The sequence below is a fragment of the Macaca mulatta genome, chromosome 9 (genome assembly GCF_049350105.2).
Source record: "Macaca mulatta isolate MMU2019108-1 chromosome 9, T2T-MMU8v2.0, whole genome shotgun sequence".
Classification (NCBI taxonomy): domain Eukaryota; kingdom Metazoa; phylum Chordata; class Mammalia; order Primates; family Cercopithecidae; genus Macaca; species Macaca mulatta.
This window is the reverse complement of record NC_133414.1, coordinates 128,534,073-128,550,445: the sequence shown is the minus strand read 5'-3', so window position 1 is coordinate 128,550,445 and position 16,373 is coordinate 128,534,073. Positions and strand designations below refer to the sequence as shown.

The 16,373-nt window shown below is 37.7% G+C and overlaps 1 protein-coding gene and 1 pseudogene across 1 annotated transcript in view; one reads left to right on the top strand and one right to left on the bottom strand.

The window, feature by feature from the left end:
- Positions 1-16,116, bottom strand: part of PNLIPRP3 (pancreatic lipase related protein 3) — a 50,297-nt gene extending 34,181 nt beyond the window's left edge. Inside the window, exons 1-3 of the mRNA XM_015148308.3 lie at positions 15,901-16,116; positions 7,314-7,468; positions 1,018-1,137 (exon numbers count right to left, since the gene is read on the bottom strand). Coding sequence (XP_015003794.2) covers positions 1,018-1,137; positions 7,314-7,468; positions 15,901-15,949 — 324 coding nt within the window. The 5' untranslated portion in view covers positions 15,950-16,116. The remainder of the gene's footprint in view (positions 1-1,017; positions 1,138-7,313; positions 7,469-15,900) is intronic.
- On the top strand, positions 4,198-4,787 carry LOC100428541 (high mobility group protein B3 pseudogene; annotated as a pseudogene).
- Positions 16,117-16,373: the final 257 nt, after the last annotated feature.

Below are 16,373 nucleotides of genomic sequence, written 5' to 3'. Positions count from 1 at the left end.
AAATTATACTAGTAGGTTGATGTGGTTAGGCTTTGCGTCCCCACCCAAATCTCATCTTGAATTGTAATCCCCATAATCGCCATAATCTCCACGTGTCAAAGGAGAGACCAGGTGGAGGTAATTGAATGATGGGGGCGATTTCCCCTATGCTGTGTTCCGGCTAGTGAGTTCTCATATGAGATCTGATGGTTTTATAAGGGACTCTTCCGCCTTCACTTGGCATTTCTCCTTCCTGCTGCCTTGTGAAGCAGGGCCTTCCGCCATGATTGTAAGTTCCCTGAGGGCTCCCCAGCCATGCTGAACTGTGAGTCAATTAAACCTCTTTCCTTTATAAATCACCCAGTCTAGTGCAGTTCTTTATAGCAGTATGAAAATGGACTAATACATAGGTATTAATAGAGAACCTACTACAGGCTAGGCTCTGTCCTAACCCATATATATATATATATATATATATATATATATATATGTACACATACACACATATTAGTAATTAGCACTTATACATTAGTACCTATGTCATTGAGTGAGAATTAAATTTATATATATAAACACATATATTCAGTATATATAAAATACATACACATAAATTTAATTCTCACTCAGTGAGATAGGTACTAATGTTATCTTCACTATATGGCCTTATAAATATTTAATTGCTTATGATGTTAGCAGTCTATTAATCTTAAGTATAGCAGAGAAAGATTAATTTTGTCGAGTTAACTTGGAAATTGTTTTTCTTAAATTAATTGAGAAATTGATCATACCATTTAATCTTCTGTCAAGAGAAGAATTTATTCAAGAGTGATTATACAAATTTGCTCCCCTTGTAATCTGTGCAATTTATAATAAAAATAAATGGGAAATGGATAACTCATTTGAGGCCCTGTAACACGGATAATTGTGGATAACTGAATGGAAGATCTCCATGAATATACATCAATACCTTGCAAAGTACATTCATGTTAAACATAAAGCTCACATGCTAGTGTAAAAAGGAGTTCATTCATGTCATACATTGCACATGTCTCTCTGCCATTTGCCATCTGTTTTCCATCCAGCTATGTTGATACGGGTGATCTTGTCTGTTCCAAAATATGAGGCTTGGATAGTTGAAGAATTAACCGCACTGATCTCCTGTTTCAAGCAGAAAGAGATTAAGGAAAAATAGTAATTAAAAATTATTTAATAGTTAGTAGATCTATTCCAAAGCTGCTCAAAAGTGTTTCACTACATTTGATTTTTAACAACTTTCTTTAATATATTTTTACTAAATAGTTACTGCTACATACTATAAAAGTACCATAAATTATTTTTATTATTATTTAGAGACAAGGTCTCACTGTGTTGCCCAGGCTGAAGTGCAATGACTCCATCATAACTCACTGCAGTTGCAAACTCCTGGGCTCAAGCCATCTGACCTCCTCAGCCTCCTCAGTAGTTGGACTACAGACACATGCCACCACACATGGCTAATTATAAACATTTTTTTTTAGAGACTGGGTCTCACTATGTTGCCTAGGCTGATCTTGAACTCGTGGCCTCAAGTGATCTTCCTACCTCAGCCTCCTGAGTCGCTGGGATTATAGGCATGAGCCACCACATCTAGCTCAAAAAATTAATGCATCATACAATGCAGTATACAAATTCAACACAAGGAGAGAAAAAATCTTTGATTTTTAAAGTAATGTTTGCAAGACAATGTAGGGAAGTTTAAATCAGAATTTCAATAAATCTTACTTTTGTATAACATTTCTCAGTGATCAGTGTAATTCATGAGAATTAAAACATGCTTAGAAGCATGCCAAAAACATGGCAAAAATGGAGGCTGTCCACCCCACTTTATGAGTAAGGAATTGAGGTTAGAATCTCATCGCATGAAATATACCAGCATATTGAAGACAATTTTATATGACTATGTCAAATATTCTTTTGTATTGCTTGTATTTTGTTGGATTGCCTTAACAACAAAACTCTCAAAGACTTTAGGAGACTATACATTTAAGTGATTTTGTTATTTAAAACAATAAAAGGCACAAGTATAAGCGATTCTATTGGAAAAAATGAATACTTAAATCAGCAAATAGCAGCTCTGACTGTGGTGAATCCTATAACCTGGAAGCAATACATTTAGATATTTATGAAATTCAAACAAAGAGCCTATTTCTGGCTACCTGTGTTTAATAGTAATGCAATTAATCATACAATTTGCTGGCTAGGTAAAGTGTCTCCAAGACTGTAAGCTAATGGTTATGAGAGTCATAAGCTGGCTTGCTCAGTAATTATAATAGCTAACACTCCTATCTGTCTATTTGCCAGGCATTGTTCTAAGCACTTTATGGAGTAGCTCATTTAACTCTCCCAACACTGTGAGGTAGCTACTAATTTTAAAAATTAGAAAAGGGGGCACTGAGGGGCCAAGTACTTGCCAAAAAGTACTGCAGCTAATGAATGCTGGAGCCAGGGTTCAAATCCACATGGCCTTTGAAGTTAGGTGCTTCACCACTGGGCTCTCAAGTCATGTTCTGATTATGGTTTTCTCTACTGATAGGGCCCAAACCAGATGTGGGATTTGCTGAAGTGGGCAATAAAATCAATTGCCTTCTAGGAAGCATTTTTCTGCTAAATAATCCAATCCGAGTACAAAAACATGATTCCATCTATGTATCTAAGAGAATCCAGATGCTCACTCATTTCAACTCTCTTAGGCCCAGCTGGAGCGCCTCAAACACCTACTGTAGTCCCGTTTCTACATCAGAAAAACCTTTTGGAGGGAATTTAATCCGAAAAAAATTGTTTATTCTTTTCTCAACATGAGAATAGTTTGAATAGGTGAGACCTCAAGCAAATCTCCAAGTGGCATTCTAACAGGTATTGTGAGGTCTGAGTATCTGTTGTCATGCTAGTGTAAAGAGGAGCTCATTCACATCATGCATTGCACGTGTCTGTCTGCCATCTGCCATCTGGTTTCCATGCAGGTATGCTGATATGGGTGATCTTGTCTGAGATCGCTGAGGAGTTTCATCAAGTAGCATAGGTGGAGAAAACACTTTGGTTCATTTCACATTCACTCTGGCACAACCCTCTAAAGTAGCTTTTCAACATAAGCGTGGGAAACTCCATACAGCATCATGGGATCAAAAGAAGACAGCTTAGATTCTGCTGCCACAAGGATAGAAACCAGGAAATGATGCCAATATTGTACACAATAGGTTATCGAGAGGAAGAGTGAATTAAAGTATCAAGGTTTATCTGGGCCTTTTAGCATTCTTTGACTGAGTAGACATGAAGCATAATAGGTATGAGATCAATCTATTCTGAAGACTACATTTCCAGTGGTATCATCTCTAGCAAGTAAAAAATAGTTACCAGTTAGGTATGTTCTAACCCTGACTAAAGCTGCAGACACAGAAACTACTGGAAGTGTGCAACATGTCCATCACCACCAGTGACTGCATAAGTCACTATAGGTTAAGGTGTCATGGATTCATGGGTGAAGTAGGTTGGTTTTATTCTTACAGAAAGGTGAAAAGGTAACTGTAAAGACCTGTGACTTCCAGGACACCAAGTTTATTGTACCACACCACGTTTACCTTTGACAATTCCTCACTTGGAGAAGGGAGTATGTTAACTGTGTAGAGTTAATTTCTGATTTGTTTATAAATGAGTCCAATTCATATAACATATGAGTCAGGCCTGTGGAAATCCTTATTTTAATTACACACCTTGACTCATCCTATATCACAGTTGTTAGAAAAACACTTTAACAGCAAACAATAGGCTTCCATCCATTACAAAATTCAGATACATATCTGGTTTAATTACACAGGATTCTTTCCAAATGGAGGGAAGTAGGTAAGGTGTAAAGAACATTATTTAGGGAAGTATTTAGTTTTCCAATTTTCTTTTCATTGGCAAGAGGACCCAGCTTCACCTAAACACTGTCTTTATCACCTTCTGTTTTACTGACCATGCTCCACAGAATTCAAGTGCATGGCCACTTATATAAAAGGATAAAAGGAACCATGAGCCTGATTAACCCTAAGAGTGAAGATCAGGGAATAGAGTTAGTCCTAAGTGGATAAATATGCCCTGACCATCCTAAAAGGCAGAGAGGCTGCCCCAAAATACTTGTATTCAGCATAGATTCTCTTCACTTAAAAAAAAGCTAATCTTCTAGCGAACAATACAGTCAGGATGGCTGAAGGTGACCCCAAGAAACCAAAGGGCAAGATGTCTGTTTATGCCTTATTATATGTGCAGAGAAGAACATAAGAAGAAAAACCCAGAGGTCCCTGTCAATTTTGCAGAATTTTTCAAGAAGTGCTCTGAGAGGTGGAAGACAATGTCCAGGAAAGAGAAATCTAAATTTGATGAAATGGCAAAGGTGATTAAAGTGCACTATGATCGGGAAATGAAGGATTATAGACCAGTTAAGGGAGGCAAGAAGAAGGATCCTAATGCCCCCAAAAGGCCACCGTCTGGATTCTTCCTGTTCTATTCAGAATTCTGCGCCAAGATCAAATCCACAAACCCTGGTATCTCTATTGGAGACGTGGCAAAAAAGCTGGATGAGATGTGGAATAACTTAAATGACAGCAAAAAAGCAGCCTTGCATCACTAAGGCGGCAAAGCTGAAGGAGAAGTATGAGAAAGATGTTGCTAACTCTAAGTCGAAAGTAAAGTTTGATGGCACATAGTGTCCTGCTAAAGTTGCCCGGGAAAAGACGGAAGAGGAAGATGAAGAAGATGGAGAGGAAGAGGAGGAGGAGGGGGAGGAGGAATAAAGAAACTGTTTATCTGTCTCCTTGTGAATACTTAGAGTAGGCGAGCTCTGTAACTGATACATTTCTTATTTGAGAAGTGTCTGTTGCCCTCATTAGGTTTAATTACAAAGTTTGATCATGATCATATTGTAGTCTCTGAAAGTGCTCTAGAAATAGTCAGTGGTTTACATGAAGTGGCCACAGGTGTCTGGAGCACCCTGAAACTGTATGAAAGTTGTACATATTTCCAAACATTTTTAAAATGAAAATGCAAAGAAAGTTAAGATATACATAGCATTAAAATCAACATTTTAACCATTTTAAAGGGTAAACTCAGTGGCATTAAGTCATTCATGTTGTCATGCAGCTATCACTACCATCTTTCTCCAGAACTGTTTCATCACCCCAAACTAAAATTCTGTACCCATTAAACAGGAACTCTCCATTACCTACTCTAGGTATCTCCTATAAATGAAACCATAGATTATTTGTCCTTTTGTGTCTCGCTTATTAGCAAAATGTTTTGAAGAGTCATCCATGTTATATTATGTATTAGCATTTCACTTCTTTTTAAAGCTAAGTAATATTCCTCTCTTTACTTCTTGATAATTATAAAACTCAAACTTTTGAGGAATATTTCTTTATAAGGTCTCTATACCCATAGTAAGAACTTTTTTTCCTTGTTCTAGAGAGAGCCACATCTACAGAATTGGTCAAATTCATATAGTATATGGGTCAGGCCTGGGGAAATCCTTGTTTTAACTACATAACTTGATTTATCCTATATCTTAGTTGTTGAAAAACACTTTAACAGCAAACAATCGGGCTTGTATCCATTACAAAATTCAGGTACAGATCTGGTTTAATTACACATGATTCTTTCCAAATGGAGGGAAGTGGAGAAGGTGTGAAGGACATTATTTAGGGAAATACTCATCTACAGATGGCAAATTTCAGTAAAGAGTAGTATGTACATATGTCTGTGTGTCTGGTGAGTAGACAGCTACAAATCAGACCATATTTGTATGGTAGGAAGGCACAGGAGAAGGCTGTCTTGGCTGGCAAGGCCCAGCAGTATGTGATGGGCCTGATGGAAAGTAAGCCCCAAGGTTACAGATTCAGGTAAAGACTGGAAATGATCTTCTCTGGTCCCCCTTTTTCCCTGCTCCCTAAATATAGATCCTCCACCCACTCCTAGTCCTGCCCTCGTTTCTCTGCTTCTGAGATTTCATGTATTGTTTTGGTTTCAATTTTCAACTCCAGCCAGAAGACTTTTGAATCTTTTTCTCCAGTTCTGGGCTGCCTGCTTGGCTGTCAGACTAACATCTCCAATAGGTTGCTCAAGCCTCACCTGTCCAGAATCTAACTCCTCTTTTATCCTCAATTTTTTTGAGAAAAGGGTTATCATTTTCCCAATCATTTACGTGTGAAATCTCAGACTAGTTTATGATGTTTATCATGTTGATTTTCTATTATCATACTCACTTTCATTACTGCAGTTCAGGCTGTTTCCCATGTGTGATCCAAACTGCACTATAGCTTTCTATTTAACACTGTCAAATGGAACTTTCTGTGATGATGGAAATATTCTATATCTGTACTGTCCAGTATGGTAGCCACTAGCCACATGTGGCTATTGAGCACTTGAAATGTGGCTGGTGTGGCTGATGAACTGAGTTTTTAATTTGATTTAATTGTAATTTTAATAGTCACATGTGGCCAGTGGCTAGTGGTCTCATAGTCACCTCTGATCTCTTCCAGCTTCAGACAAGAGAGCAACTGCAGCCACAGTAAATGCCCTAAAGCAGCTCTGAAAAGCTCTCAGTGGGGCCTCATGACTTACAGGAGGAAGTACAAACTCCACAGGAAGGAACTATACAATTTGTTCCTCAACTACTTTTCTAACTAACCTTACTTTTGAAGACTCCTTCTGTGCCCCTAGACTAACCCAACACATCATCCATCAGATGCGCCTGTGGTTTCTCTTCTTTATGTTCATGCCACTTCCTTTGCCATTACCCTGCTTACCTCTGCTTGTGAGCATCTTGCCCACCCTGCAGGATACACCTCAAACACATGTCCTCCTCAAAATGTTACCTGGTTCCATCCCTGACCTCAACGTGAGCTCTTCTTCACTTTGTTCCCAGAGTCTTTCAGTTGCATCTTACATCACAGATCATAATTTGTGTTGCAAGAAAGGTATTTGTTTATATATGCCATTTCTTCCACTGTAATAAACTCAAGACTGTTCTGTTTATACAATTCAATCGATAATAGGCATTGTTGCTTATCCACAGTCTTACAGATGGAAGGTTCTCAGTACATTGACTGAACATAATGTCTTTTACCTCTTAGAAATAACAACATAAGAGCAATCTTCATATTTAAATCAGATATATCAAAACAGATTATATAGAACAGACAACATACAAAACAATCTGACCCATAATACTGAAAAGAAATGTTACTGTATCTATGTCTTCTGTATCTATAGGCAAATCTTATATTTTAGAATAATCCATGTGTGAAGGCTGCAAGTTAGCTTACCTGATAGACATTGGGATTGTGTATAGTGTAGAGCAGGAAACGAGTGTTTATCTTCTCTGGAGACCAGGGTAAACCTACCAACTCTGTTGAGAAAGTCCTGGTCCATGGTAAACCATCTTTGAAACACCCTAACCTTTCATAGCAAACTTCTTTTCCTGCAGCAGAAAGGCGGAGTGTCAGTAATAGAGGAACCAGGCTTACAGAGAGGCTGTGTTTCTCACTATGAGCTAAAGTAGGCTTTAATTTTGGAAATTAACCCCTTATTGGATTTATGGCTTGAAAATATTTTCTCTCATTCTACAGGGTTGCCTTTTCATTTTGTTGATTAGTTCCTTTACTGGGCAGAAGATTTTTGTTTAATGCAGTCCCACTCATTTATTTATTTTACTTTTGTTGTCTATGCTTTTGTTGTCATATTAAAAAAAAAATCATTGCTAAAGCCAGCAACAAGGAGATTTTTCCTATGTTTTCTCCTAGGAGTTATATAATTTCAAGTCTTACACTTAAGTCTTTATTCCAAGTTAATTTTGTATATGGCATAAGATAAGAGTTCAATTTCATTCTTTTGTGTGTGGATACCCAATGCTCCCAACACCATTTGTTGAACAAGCCTATCATTTCCTCATTGTATATCCTTGGCACCCTTGTCAAAGACTAGCTGACCATATACACATGGGTTTATAATTTTGTATATGGCATAAGGGTTCCATTTTATTCTTTTGTATGTGGATATCCAATTTTCCCAACACCATTTGGTGAAGAAGCCAATCATTTCCTCATTGTATATTCTTGGCACCCTTGTCAAAGACTAGTTGACCATATACACATGGGTGTATTTCTGGACCCTCTACTCTGTTCCTTTGTTTGTGTGTCTGTTTTTATGTCAGTATCACACTGTCTTGATTAATATAGTTTTGTAGTAAGTGTAGTTTTGAATCAGGAAGCGTGCTGCTTCCAGCTTTGTTCTTCTTTCTTAAGATTGCTTTGTTATTTGGGGTCTTTTGTGGTTCCACGTTAATACCTCAGGAACTCACACAACTCAATAGCAAAAAATAAAATAACTAAATTTAAAAATAGGCAAGGACCTGAACAGACATTTTCCTTAAGAAGCACACAAATGGCCAACAGCCATATGAAAAGATGCTCAACATTGTGAATCATTATGAAAATGTAAATCAAAACCTTAATGAGATATCATCCCACACTTGTTAGGATGGTACTGGCCACATTCCAGCCCCAGCAAAGCTCAGCCAGAAGGGCAGGCTTGAAGCCAAGAGATAACAGCTCAATAACCCAGCACATGCCACTCTTCACTTTGTCTCACCTCTTCCTCCAACATGGTCAATAACACTGTTTTGTTTTTGTTTGTTTGTTTGTTTGCTCATTTATTGACTTCTATTATAAATGTAAATAGTAACTTTCTATTTTTTGATCCATACATCATATTTGTTAGAACTTGACTCCCAGTTTCCTAAGAGGAAGATTTTAGTGGTACTGCCGCTCCCTCTCTGCCCCCCTTCCAGCTTCCAAGGTCTGTTAGCTTCGTAATGTTGCTTTCATGCTATCAAGATTGATCATATTCAGACTTTGCTCTATAAGCATAATTAATCCTTCCATGTTTTGTCTACAGGCTGACTCCAAAAATTTGAGAATCAATGAACAGAATTTATATTATTATGACTAGATAAATATTTTTGCCTTCAGTCAACTCACATGCTATAATTACATTTCCTTTTCTGCACTTCCGTTGTTCAGACACTCATTCCCTTCAAAGGAGACAATGCAAATGAATTGTCTTTCCTAATATTTGAATTACTGAGGATCAGTGTCATTGTAGTTTACTCCATATTTGGATTATGCCTTTCTTGTACTGTTTGTGTTTTCCTGTATTCTCTGGTTGCCTTTTTTTCTCTTCCTGGAAGAATGAACATGTGCCTTCTTCAATATATTCCTATTATATTGCAGCTTCTTAATATTTCTCCTGCCTGGAATCTATTCTGATCCTTTTCTAATTTGAACCAGTGACTACATAGTTGGATCATGGCTTTCTAAAACAGCCTTCTGTCTTCCCTAGAATGCCCAGCTGCTTTTATTTTTTGCATTCTGTTGCTTTTTTTCTCCAGGTTCTCAACTACATTATTCAGTCTATGGATTTTAAAATGAAGATTTTTAAAACTAGTCCTTATTTTCTGTGTTTATCGCTTACCAGGGTTATCTGCCACTGTGCTCTTTTTTCCATAAGGAAATGCTCACAGAGAGTGTAAAGTTAAAGGCAAATAGATGTGATAAAGCAGACTGAGCGACATTATAAGGTATTAAAGCTACTTAAGAAAAAATTGAAAGATTAATAGTTCTGTAAAAATAATGTTTGCTCTAAAATTAATATATTGAAATTGGATCAATAACTTCAGTGGCCAATAATAAAGGATATAGTTTTAAAATTATGGTATTGAGGAATATTACACAGCCATTATAAACATTTATAGAGAATTTGTAATAATATCTGTAATGGAAAAAAACAAAATTAAAAGAAAGTGTACCAAAATATTAATGGTGAATCCCAGTGGTTTTTATTTTCTTATTTATACTTGTCTATGCTATAAAATTTTCAGTAATAAATATGAACTACCTTTATAATAATGAAAAAGTCACAAAAGGACAGAAAGAGTATTTCTTTACCAAATGATGCCCAGTCTGGTTTTTCCTTTTTGTCTTACTACTGCTAATAAAAAATACCAAAAACAGATTTAGCCTTATGTGTCATACATATGAAAAAATGACAAAATGAAGACTTAGAAAAAGTGATGATCTAAGTGAAATCTATTGCTATTTGTGGCAGGAAAATAACTGAACCCTTATGCCGGTTACTCTATCACTAAGTGGAACTGGGAGGTATAGCCTAGCTTTTGCTAGGTTATGTTGTGGTAATAAACAGCCCCCCACATCTCATTGGCTTACAAAAATTAAGGTTTATTTGTTGCTCATGTTATCCTCTGGCTGCAGTGGTCTTAGATTGGGCCTAGCTCTGATTATCCAATCTTCTGCATTGCAGGACCCAAGCTAAATGAGCAGGCTCTGTTTTGAGCATCTGTCTCTTGGGGTGGAGGGAAAGGATGCAACTGTGGAACCATGCAAAGGCTCTCAAAGGTGTCTAGACTTAGAATGCTCTCTTCTATGTCATGTTGCCAAAGGTGAATGTGTATAAGGGTCTTACAGGGATGGAGAGTCAATATGGGGAACAACAATACAATCTACATACTATGGAAGGGTATGTAGATTTCAGTTTCTGTAAGTACCACCAGTATGACAACCTCACATGTTCTACAAGAATGAAAACTTGTTGTTATTTTAATTTGCATTTATTTATCAGAAACTCTGAATATCCTTTTGTGCATTTCTGACAATTTGTACCTCTTCTGTGGATGAGATATTTGTGTACTATGCATATTTTTCTTTTTTCTTTTCTTTTATTTTTTGAGATGGAGTCTCGCTCTGTTGCCCAGGCTGGAGTGCAGTGGCACGATCTCGGCTCACTGCAAGCTCCACCTCCTGGGTTCACGCCATTCTCCTGCCTCAGCCTCCCGAGTAGCTGGGACTACAGGCGCCTGCCCCCACGCGCGGCTAATGTTTTGTATTTTTAGTAGGTTTCAATGTGTTAGCCAGGAAGGTCTCCATCTCCTGACCTCATGATCTGCCCACCTCGGCCCCCCCAGAGTGCTGGGATTATAGGCGTGAGCCACTACGCCTGGCATTTAATTTAATTTAATTTAATTTTTTTGAGATGGAGTCGCCCTCCATCGCCCAGGCTGGAGTGCAGCCGCGCGATCTCGGCTCACTGCAAGCTCCGCCTCCCGGGTTCACGCCATTCTCCTGCCTCAGCCTCATGAGTAGCTGCGACTACAGGCACCCGCCACTGCGCCCGGCTAGTGTTTTGTATTTTTAGTAGAGACGGGGTTTCACTGTGTTAGCCAGGATGGTCTCGATCTTCTGATCTCGTGATCCGCGTGCCTCAGCCTCCCAAAGTGCTGGGATTACAGGCGTGAGCCACTGTGCCCGGCCTTTATTTTTATTTTTATTACTTAAATGCTTTCTTCACCTTTATTGATTTGTTTCCAGTTTCTTCAGTTCTTGAGTCCTTATATTTTAATATATTCTCTAGTTGAAATGCTTTATTTCCCCTTTGGCCTTATAATTCTTTAAAGAAACATTTGAAAAACAGCACATTACAAGAAGTTAGTGTTAACTGGTTAAGAAATCATGTAAATTGGCATATTAGTTCATATCTTCCTAATTTCCCCTTTCTAAAGGAGCCACTTCTCTGTCTTACTGTGAGGAGGCTTTTCCAAAGACGTAAAAAAGCTGGAAAGTAGGTTCAATAATTTCTATTCAAGAAATATTTGCTTGTTTGAGTGCCTCTTATTTGCCAGATGCTATTAGCACTGGAATTCAGCATCGGAAGACACAAGTCTAGCCCTCATTGAGTATATATAGTCTAGTAGGGGATGTAGAGACAGACAGTAAATAAGAATAAGTTTTTAAAAAATGGCTACGTTAAAACAGTGACAGGTGCTGGGAGGAACCTAAAGCAGGGAAGGGATGAGGGTGTTTGTGTGTTTAGGTGAGGAGTGGTTTGCAGTTTAAATAGGGTGTCCAGGGTAGCATTTGCATCAAGACCTGAGGGGGAGAGGAGCAAACCACGTGCAGATATGCGGGACAGCATTCCAGACAGAGGGAAGGAAAGTACAAGACTCTGCAAGGAAGCAGAGAGCCTATTGTGATTGAGGAATTAGGAGGCACCCAGACTAGGACGCAGGGAATGGAGACAGGGAGAAGACACCGCTCCACAATGTCTTATTCTGCAATTTCAAAATCTAAAAATCTCTGGGGAAACATAGTTGCTTTTGGCTTTCTTTCTTTATTTGTTTTCTAGTTTGCAGTAACTAATTTGGCAGCAATAACAGACCTAAAGCTATTTATAGTCTTTATCCCATTTAATGTGAGATTAAATTATGTGGGATAATAGGCATGTATTTTACCACATAAATATTCATGTGATTAAATATGGGGTGCTGTCCTAGATTTTTCTGGAAATTATGTATTATATACAGTATGTTTACCATAGCATGTTTCTAAAATAATAATCAAAAAAGCTAACATTTGGAATGCATCTGGTCCCCTGGAGTTTGAAAAGGGTAGGTGGATGAGTAGCAGGGGACACTGCTAGGCGGTAACAGAGGGCTGAAGCATGTAGTACTTGGTAGGTCACTGGGAGGACTTTGGCTTTTACTCTGAAGTGAGATGGGAAGCCACTGGAGGACTCGGAGCAGAAAAGTGACATGGACTGACTTGAGTTAGCTTCTGTTCAGTGGATTCTGAGAAGAGATTGAAGCAGGGCAAGGGTAGAGGAAGAGGTCAGCTAGGAGATTATTATAACAAACTATCAGATAAGAGACAATGGTGGCTAAGACTAGGGTGGTAGCAGTGGAGGTGGTTACAAGTGGTCAGGTTCTGCATAGGTTTTGAAGGAGGATCCAAAGAGATGTGCTGACTAACTGGCGGTGAGGTATGACAGAAACGTCAAGGATGATGCGAGGTGTTTTGGCTAGAGCACCTGGAAGTCCATTAGTTGTGAAAACTTTGAGATGAACAGATTTGGGGGTAGATATTGAGAGTTCAGTTTTGGATATGTAGATTCGATATGAATTAGATACCTAAGTGGAGCTGTCTCAGAGGCAGTTGTGTATATGAGACTGGGATTCCAGGGAGAAGTTCAGCTGGAGATATTACACTTGGAAGTCATTAGCATAAATGGTAGGTACCAGAAGATTGACGGCAATGGACTCTGCTACAGATTTAACAGATGAGATATAGGTAATAATACAAATGAATGTAGACTCAATTGCTAAATTTATGGCAGCTGTGTAATAGATATGTGGTGTGTAGGAGAAATATATGTATTATCTAAATTTTACATAACTATGTGCTTTGTTAAAATAACTTCTTATTAGGCAGCGATTCCTCTCCTCAATTCCCTTCCTACCCAGTGTAAATCCTACAGTCAATTAAAACCACACTCCTGTACTCTCCTTGAACTTCTCTCCTGTTCTTGCTTCACTTGGCTTAACCACAACTCTGGTTAAGCCCAACACTTCACCTATTTCCTGCCTACACCTGTGCAGCTGAATATGCCTGGAGGAAATCACATACCGTACTGACTATCTCACTTTTAATTTGTGGTTATGAAATTAAAGCAGATCCTAAAGCTGCCCAGCCATCGTATCATATTTTCCTAGGCCCTTCGTTTTCCCAGGCTCCTGGGTTATTTCATTCTTCTCCCCTCTCAAACCTCTAACATTTTCATGCCCACCAACCCTCTTGGCTGATGACCCTGTTTCCTATTTCAATAGGAAACCAGAAACAAAGAGAAGGGACCTTTTACAAGCTCCCAGCATGTCTATCCAGCTACCTGCAGATACCTGCCCTTCTATTCTGCCTTCACTCTGTTCACAAGAGATGAACTGTCTTTGTCCCTCACAAAGGCAAACCTTCATCCTATTAGGACTCCATCTTCTCTCACCTACTGAGGGGTAAGGCTCAACATTACTCCCTTCTCTTTCTCCTGCTTTACCAACTTTCCTCCTCTCTACTGGATCATTCCTAGCCTCACACGAACATGCTGTTATTTCTTTCATCTTAAATTGACTTCTAGGAGGCTAACTCTCCTAGTTTTCTAACACTTCACTGAGTACTTCTTGGCAGTCTTCTTTGCTAGTTTGCCCTCATCTTCCTGATTTCTCAATGAGGAAGTGTCCTAGGACTCAGTAATTCCATCTTCCTTCTCTACCTGCAGTCACTCCCTTGATGATCTTGTCTGTATTCATGGCTTTAAACATCATCTCAGCAGATCAGGGTAAGCCGCCTATTGCTTAATTCTGCCTTCACCAGTCTAACTGCTTTCAACATTCAATTAGGACTGTCCTGGGGCAGGAGAATCATGCAAAATAGAATATAGTCCTTGAAATATGAAAACTAACGCTAGTCCTATCTCCTTCATTTTTTAGCCAATAGAGAAAAGCTGGAGGTCAGAGACTAAAAAACACTGAACTGAAAGTCAAGATTGGCCAATTCCACCAGCTAGCACCAAGATGTTACACAATGAATCTCTCTGTTTTGTTTTCTTCACCTGTGTAAATAAGAACGGACACTTATTGATTGCTCACTACTAATATGTCCCAAATCCCATGCCAAGCATTTTACATGAATTACAGGTTGAGTATCCCTTATCCAAAATGTTTGAGACCAGAAGTGTTTCAGATTTCAGGTTTTGGAATGTTTGCATATGCACAATAAGATATATTGGGGACAGGGCCCAAGTCTTAACACAAAATTCATTTCTGTTTCATATATACCTTATACACATAGGCTAAAGGTAATTTTATACAGTATTTTAATAATTTTGTGCATGAAACAAAGTTTGTGTTAAGTATTTATATGTGAAATATTCTACTTGTGGCATCATATTAGTGCTCAAAATGTTTCAGAGTTTGGAGAAGTTTAGATTTCAGATTTTTGGGTTAGAGATGGTCAACTTGCATCTTATTTAATTTGTACAACCCTATAATGTTATTTTGGTTACTGTCCTGTTTTTACAGATGAATCAACTGAGGCTTAGAAAGGTTAAGTATTTGTTTAAAGTTAAGTAACTGCCAAGCAGCAGAACGAGGACTAAAACCCAAGAAGATTCATAATTCAAACCGGTGGTTGAACTGAATGTTAGATGGGATGACTGTCTTCTTACCACCATACTATTTCAACCAACTACATGATACTTTACAACAAAGGGGTGGGTGTCATTCAACATTGAAATTATTTGATTCTAGTTTGGTTAAAATAAATCAACTAATTTTAGTGTTTGTTTATAGGCACAATATTAAACATGGATGGTAAAAGTAGCCCAAACCACTAACTCCTTACACAGTAATGTCTAAGGAGTCCATATATAAAGAGCAAACATGTCAATGAATATTGAGTTAATGTTTAAGAAATGTCCACAGACTAATATCCTTCCAGAAAACTGTGACTCAAGTGGAAAAAAAGAACATTCCAATTGACACTAATAATTAGTTAATTCATTCAATTATTGAGTATCTACTATGAGTCAGCTACTGAATTTGGAAATTTGTGTATATTTTCTCATTTATTGCTATGTACTCATCTTAGAAATGAAGAAATTGAGACTTTAATGTCTAAGCCCATAAGACTAGTAAGTGGCAGAGCTAGGAGCCCACTACAAGACTGTCCAGCAACTCTTTTATGTTGTTGGAAATAGATGCTTCTTTATGTTCATAAGACTCATTCAGTATTAAGTGATGCACTTGTCCAATGATAATTTTATGATAAATGAAAAAATGAATACATATGAAGAAATATAAACAGCCAATTTTTAAACATATTCATAAAAACAATAAACTACTTAGGAATGAAGTTAGCAATAGTGATTTCTAAATAATAAGTTCATGTCAATTACATTTCAGATGTAAGTATACTCATTATTTTTAAAGAACTTATTATAAATTATGAATCTTACCTCTTGATGTGCCAAAGAACAAGAATGCAACAATCCAAATTCCAAGCATCTAAGCTGATTTTTAAAATCACATAAGAATCTTCTTGAAGATCTTTACTTGTAAAGTCACCTCACTATAAAAATACTAAGTAGTTTTCTTCACAATGATGCAACTCAATGTTTAAACTCTACATTTAGAAGAACATGTTATTCCACCTTATGCTCTGCAAAGTAAATAAAATTATCGGGGTGTGCCTTACATCTTGTGATTGGTAATGGAAACTTCCAAGGTTTTGCTGTTTCATTATTAGTAATATTTTGGTTAAGCACAAACTGAGTCACTCTTGAAAGTTACTTTAAGGTTATAAGACACTAGATAATAAGCATTTAGAAGTTAATATTTTTTTCTAAACCAGGATTAGACACTTTCAGAATTTTTTTTCCTAACACATTTCTGTGTGTAAGCATCCCACTTAATACAAACAGACCCTGCT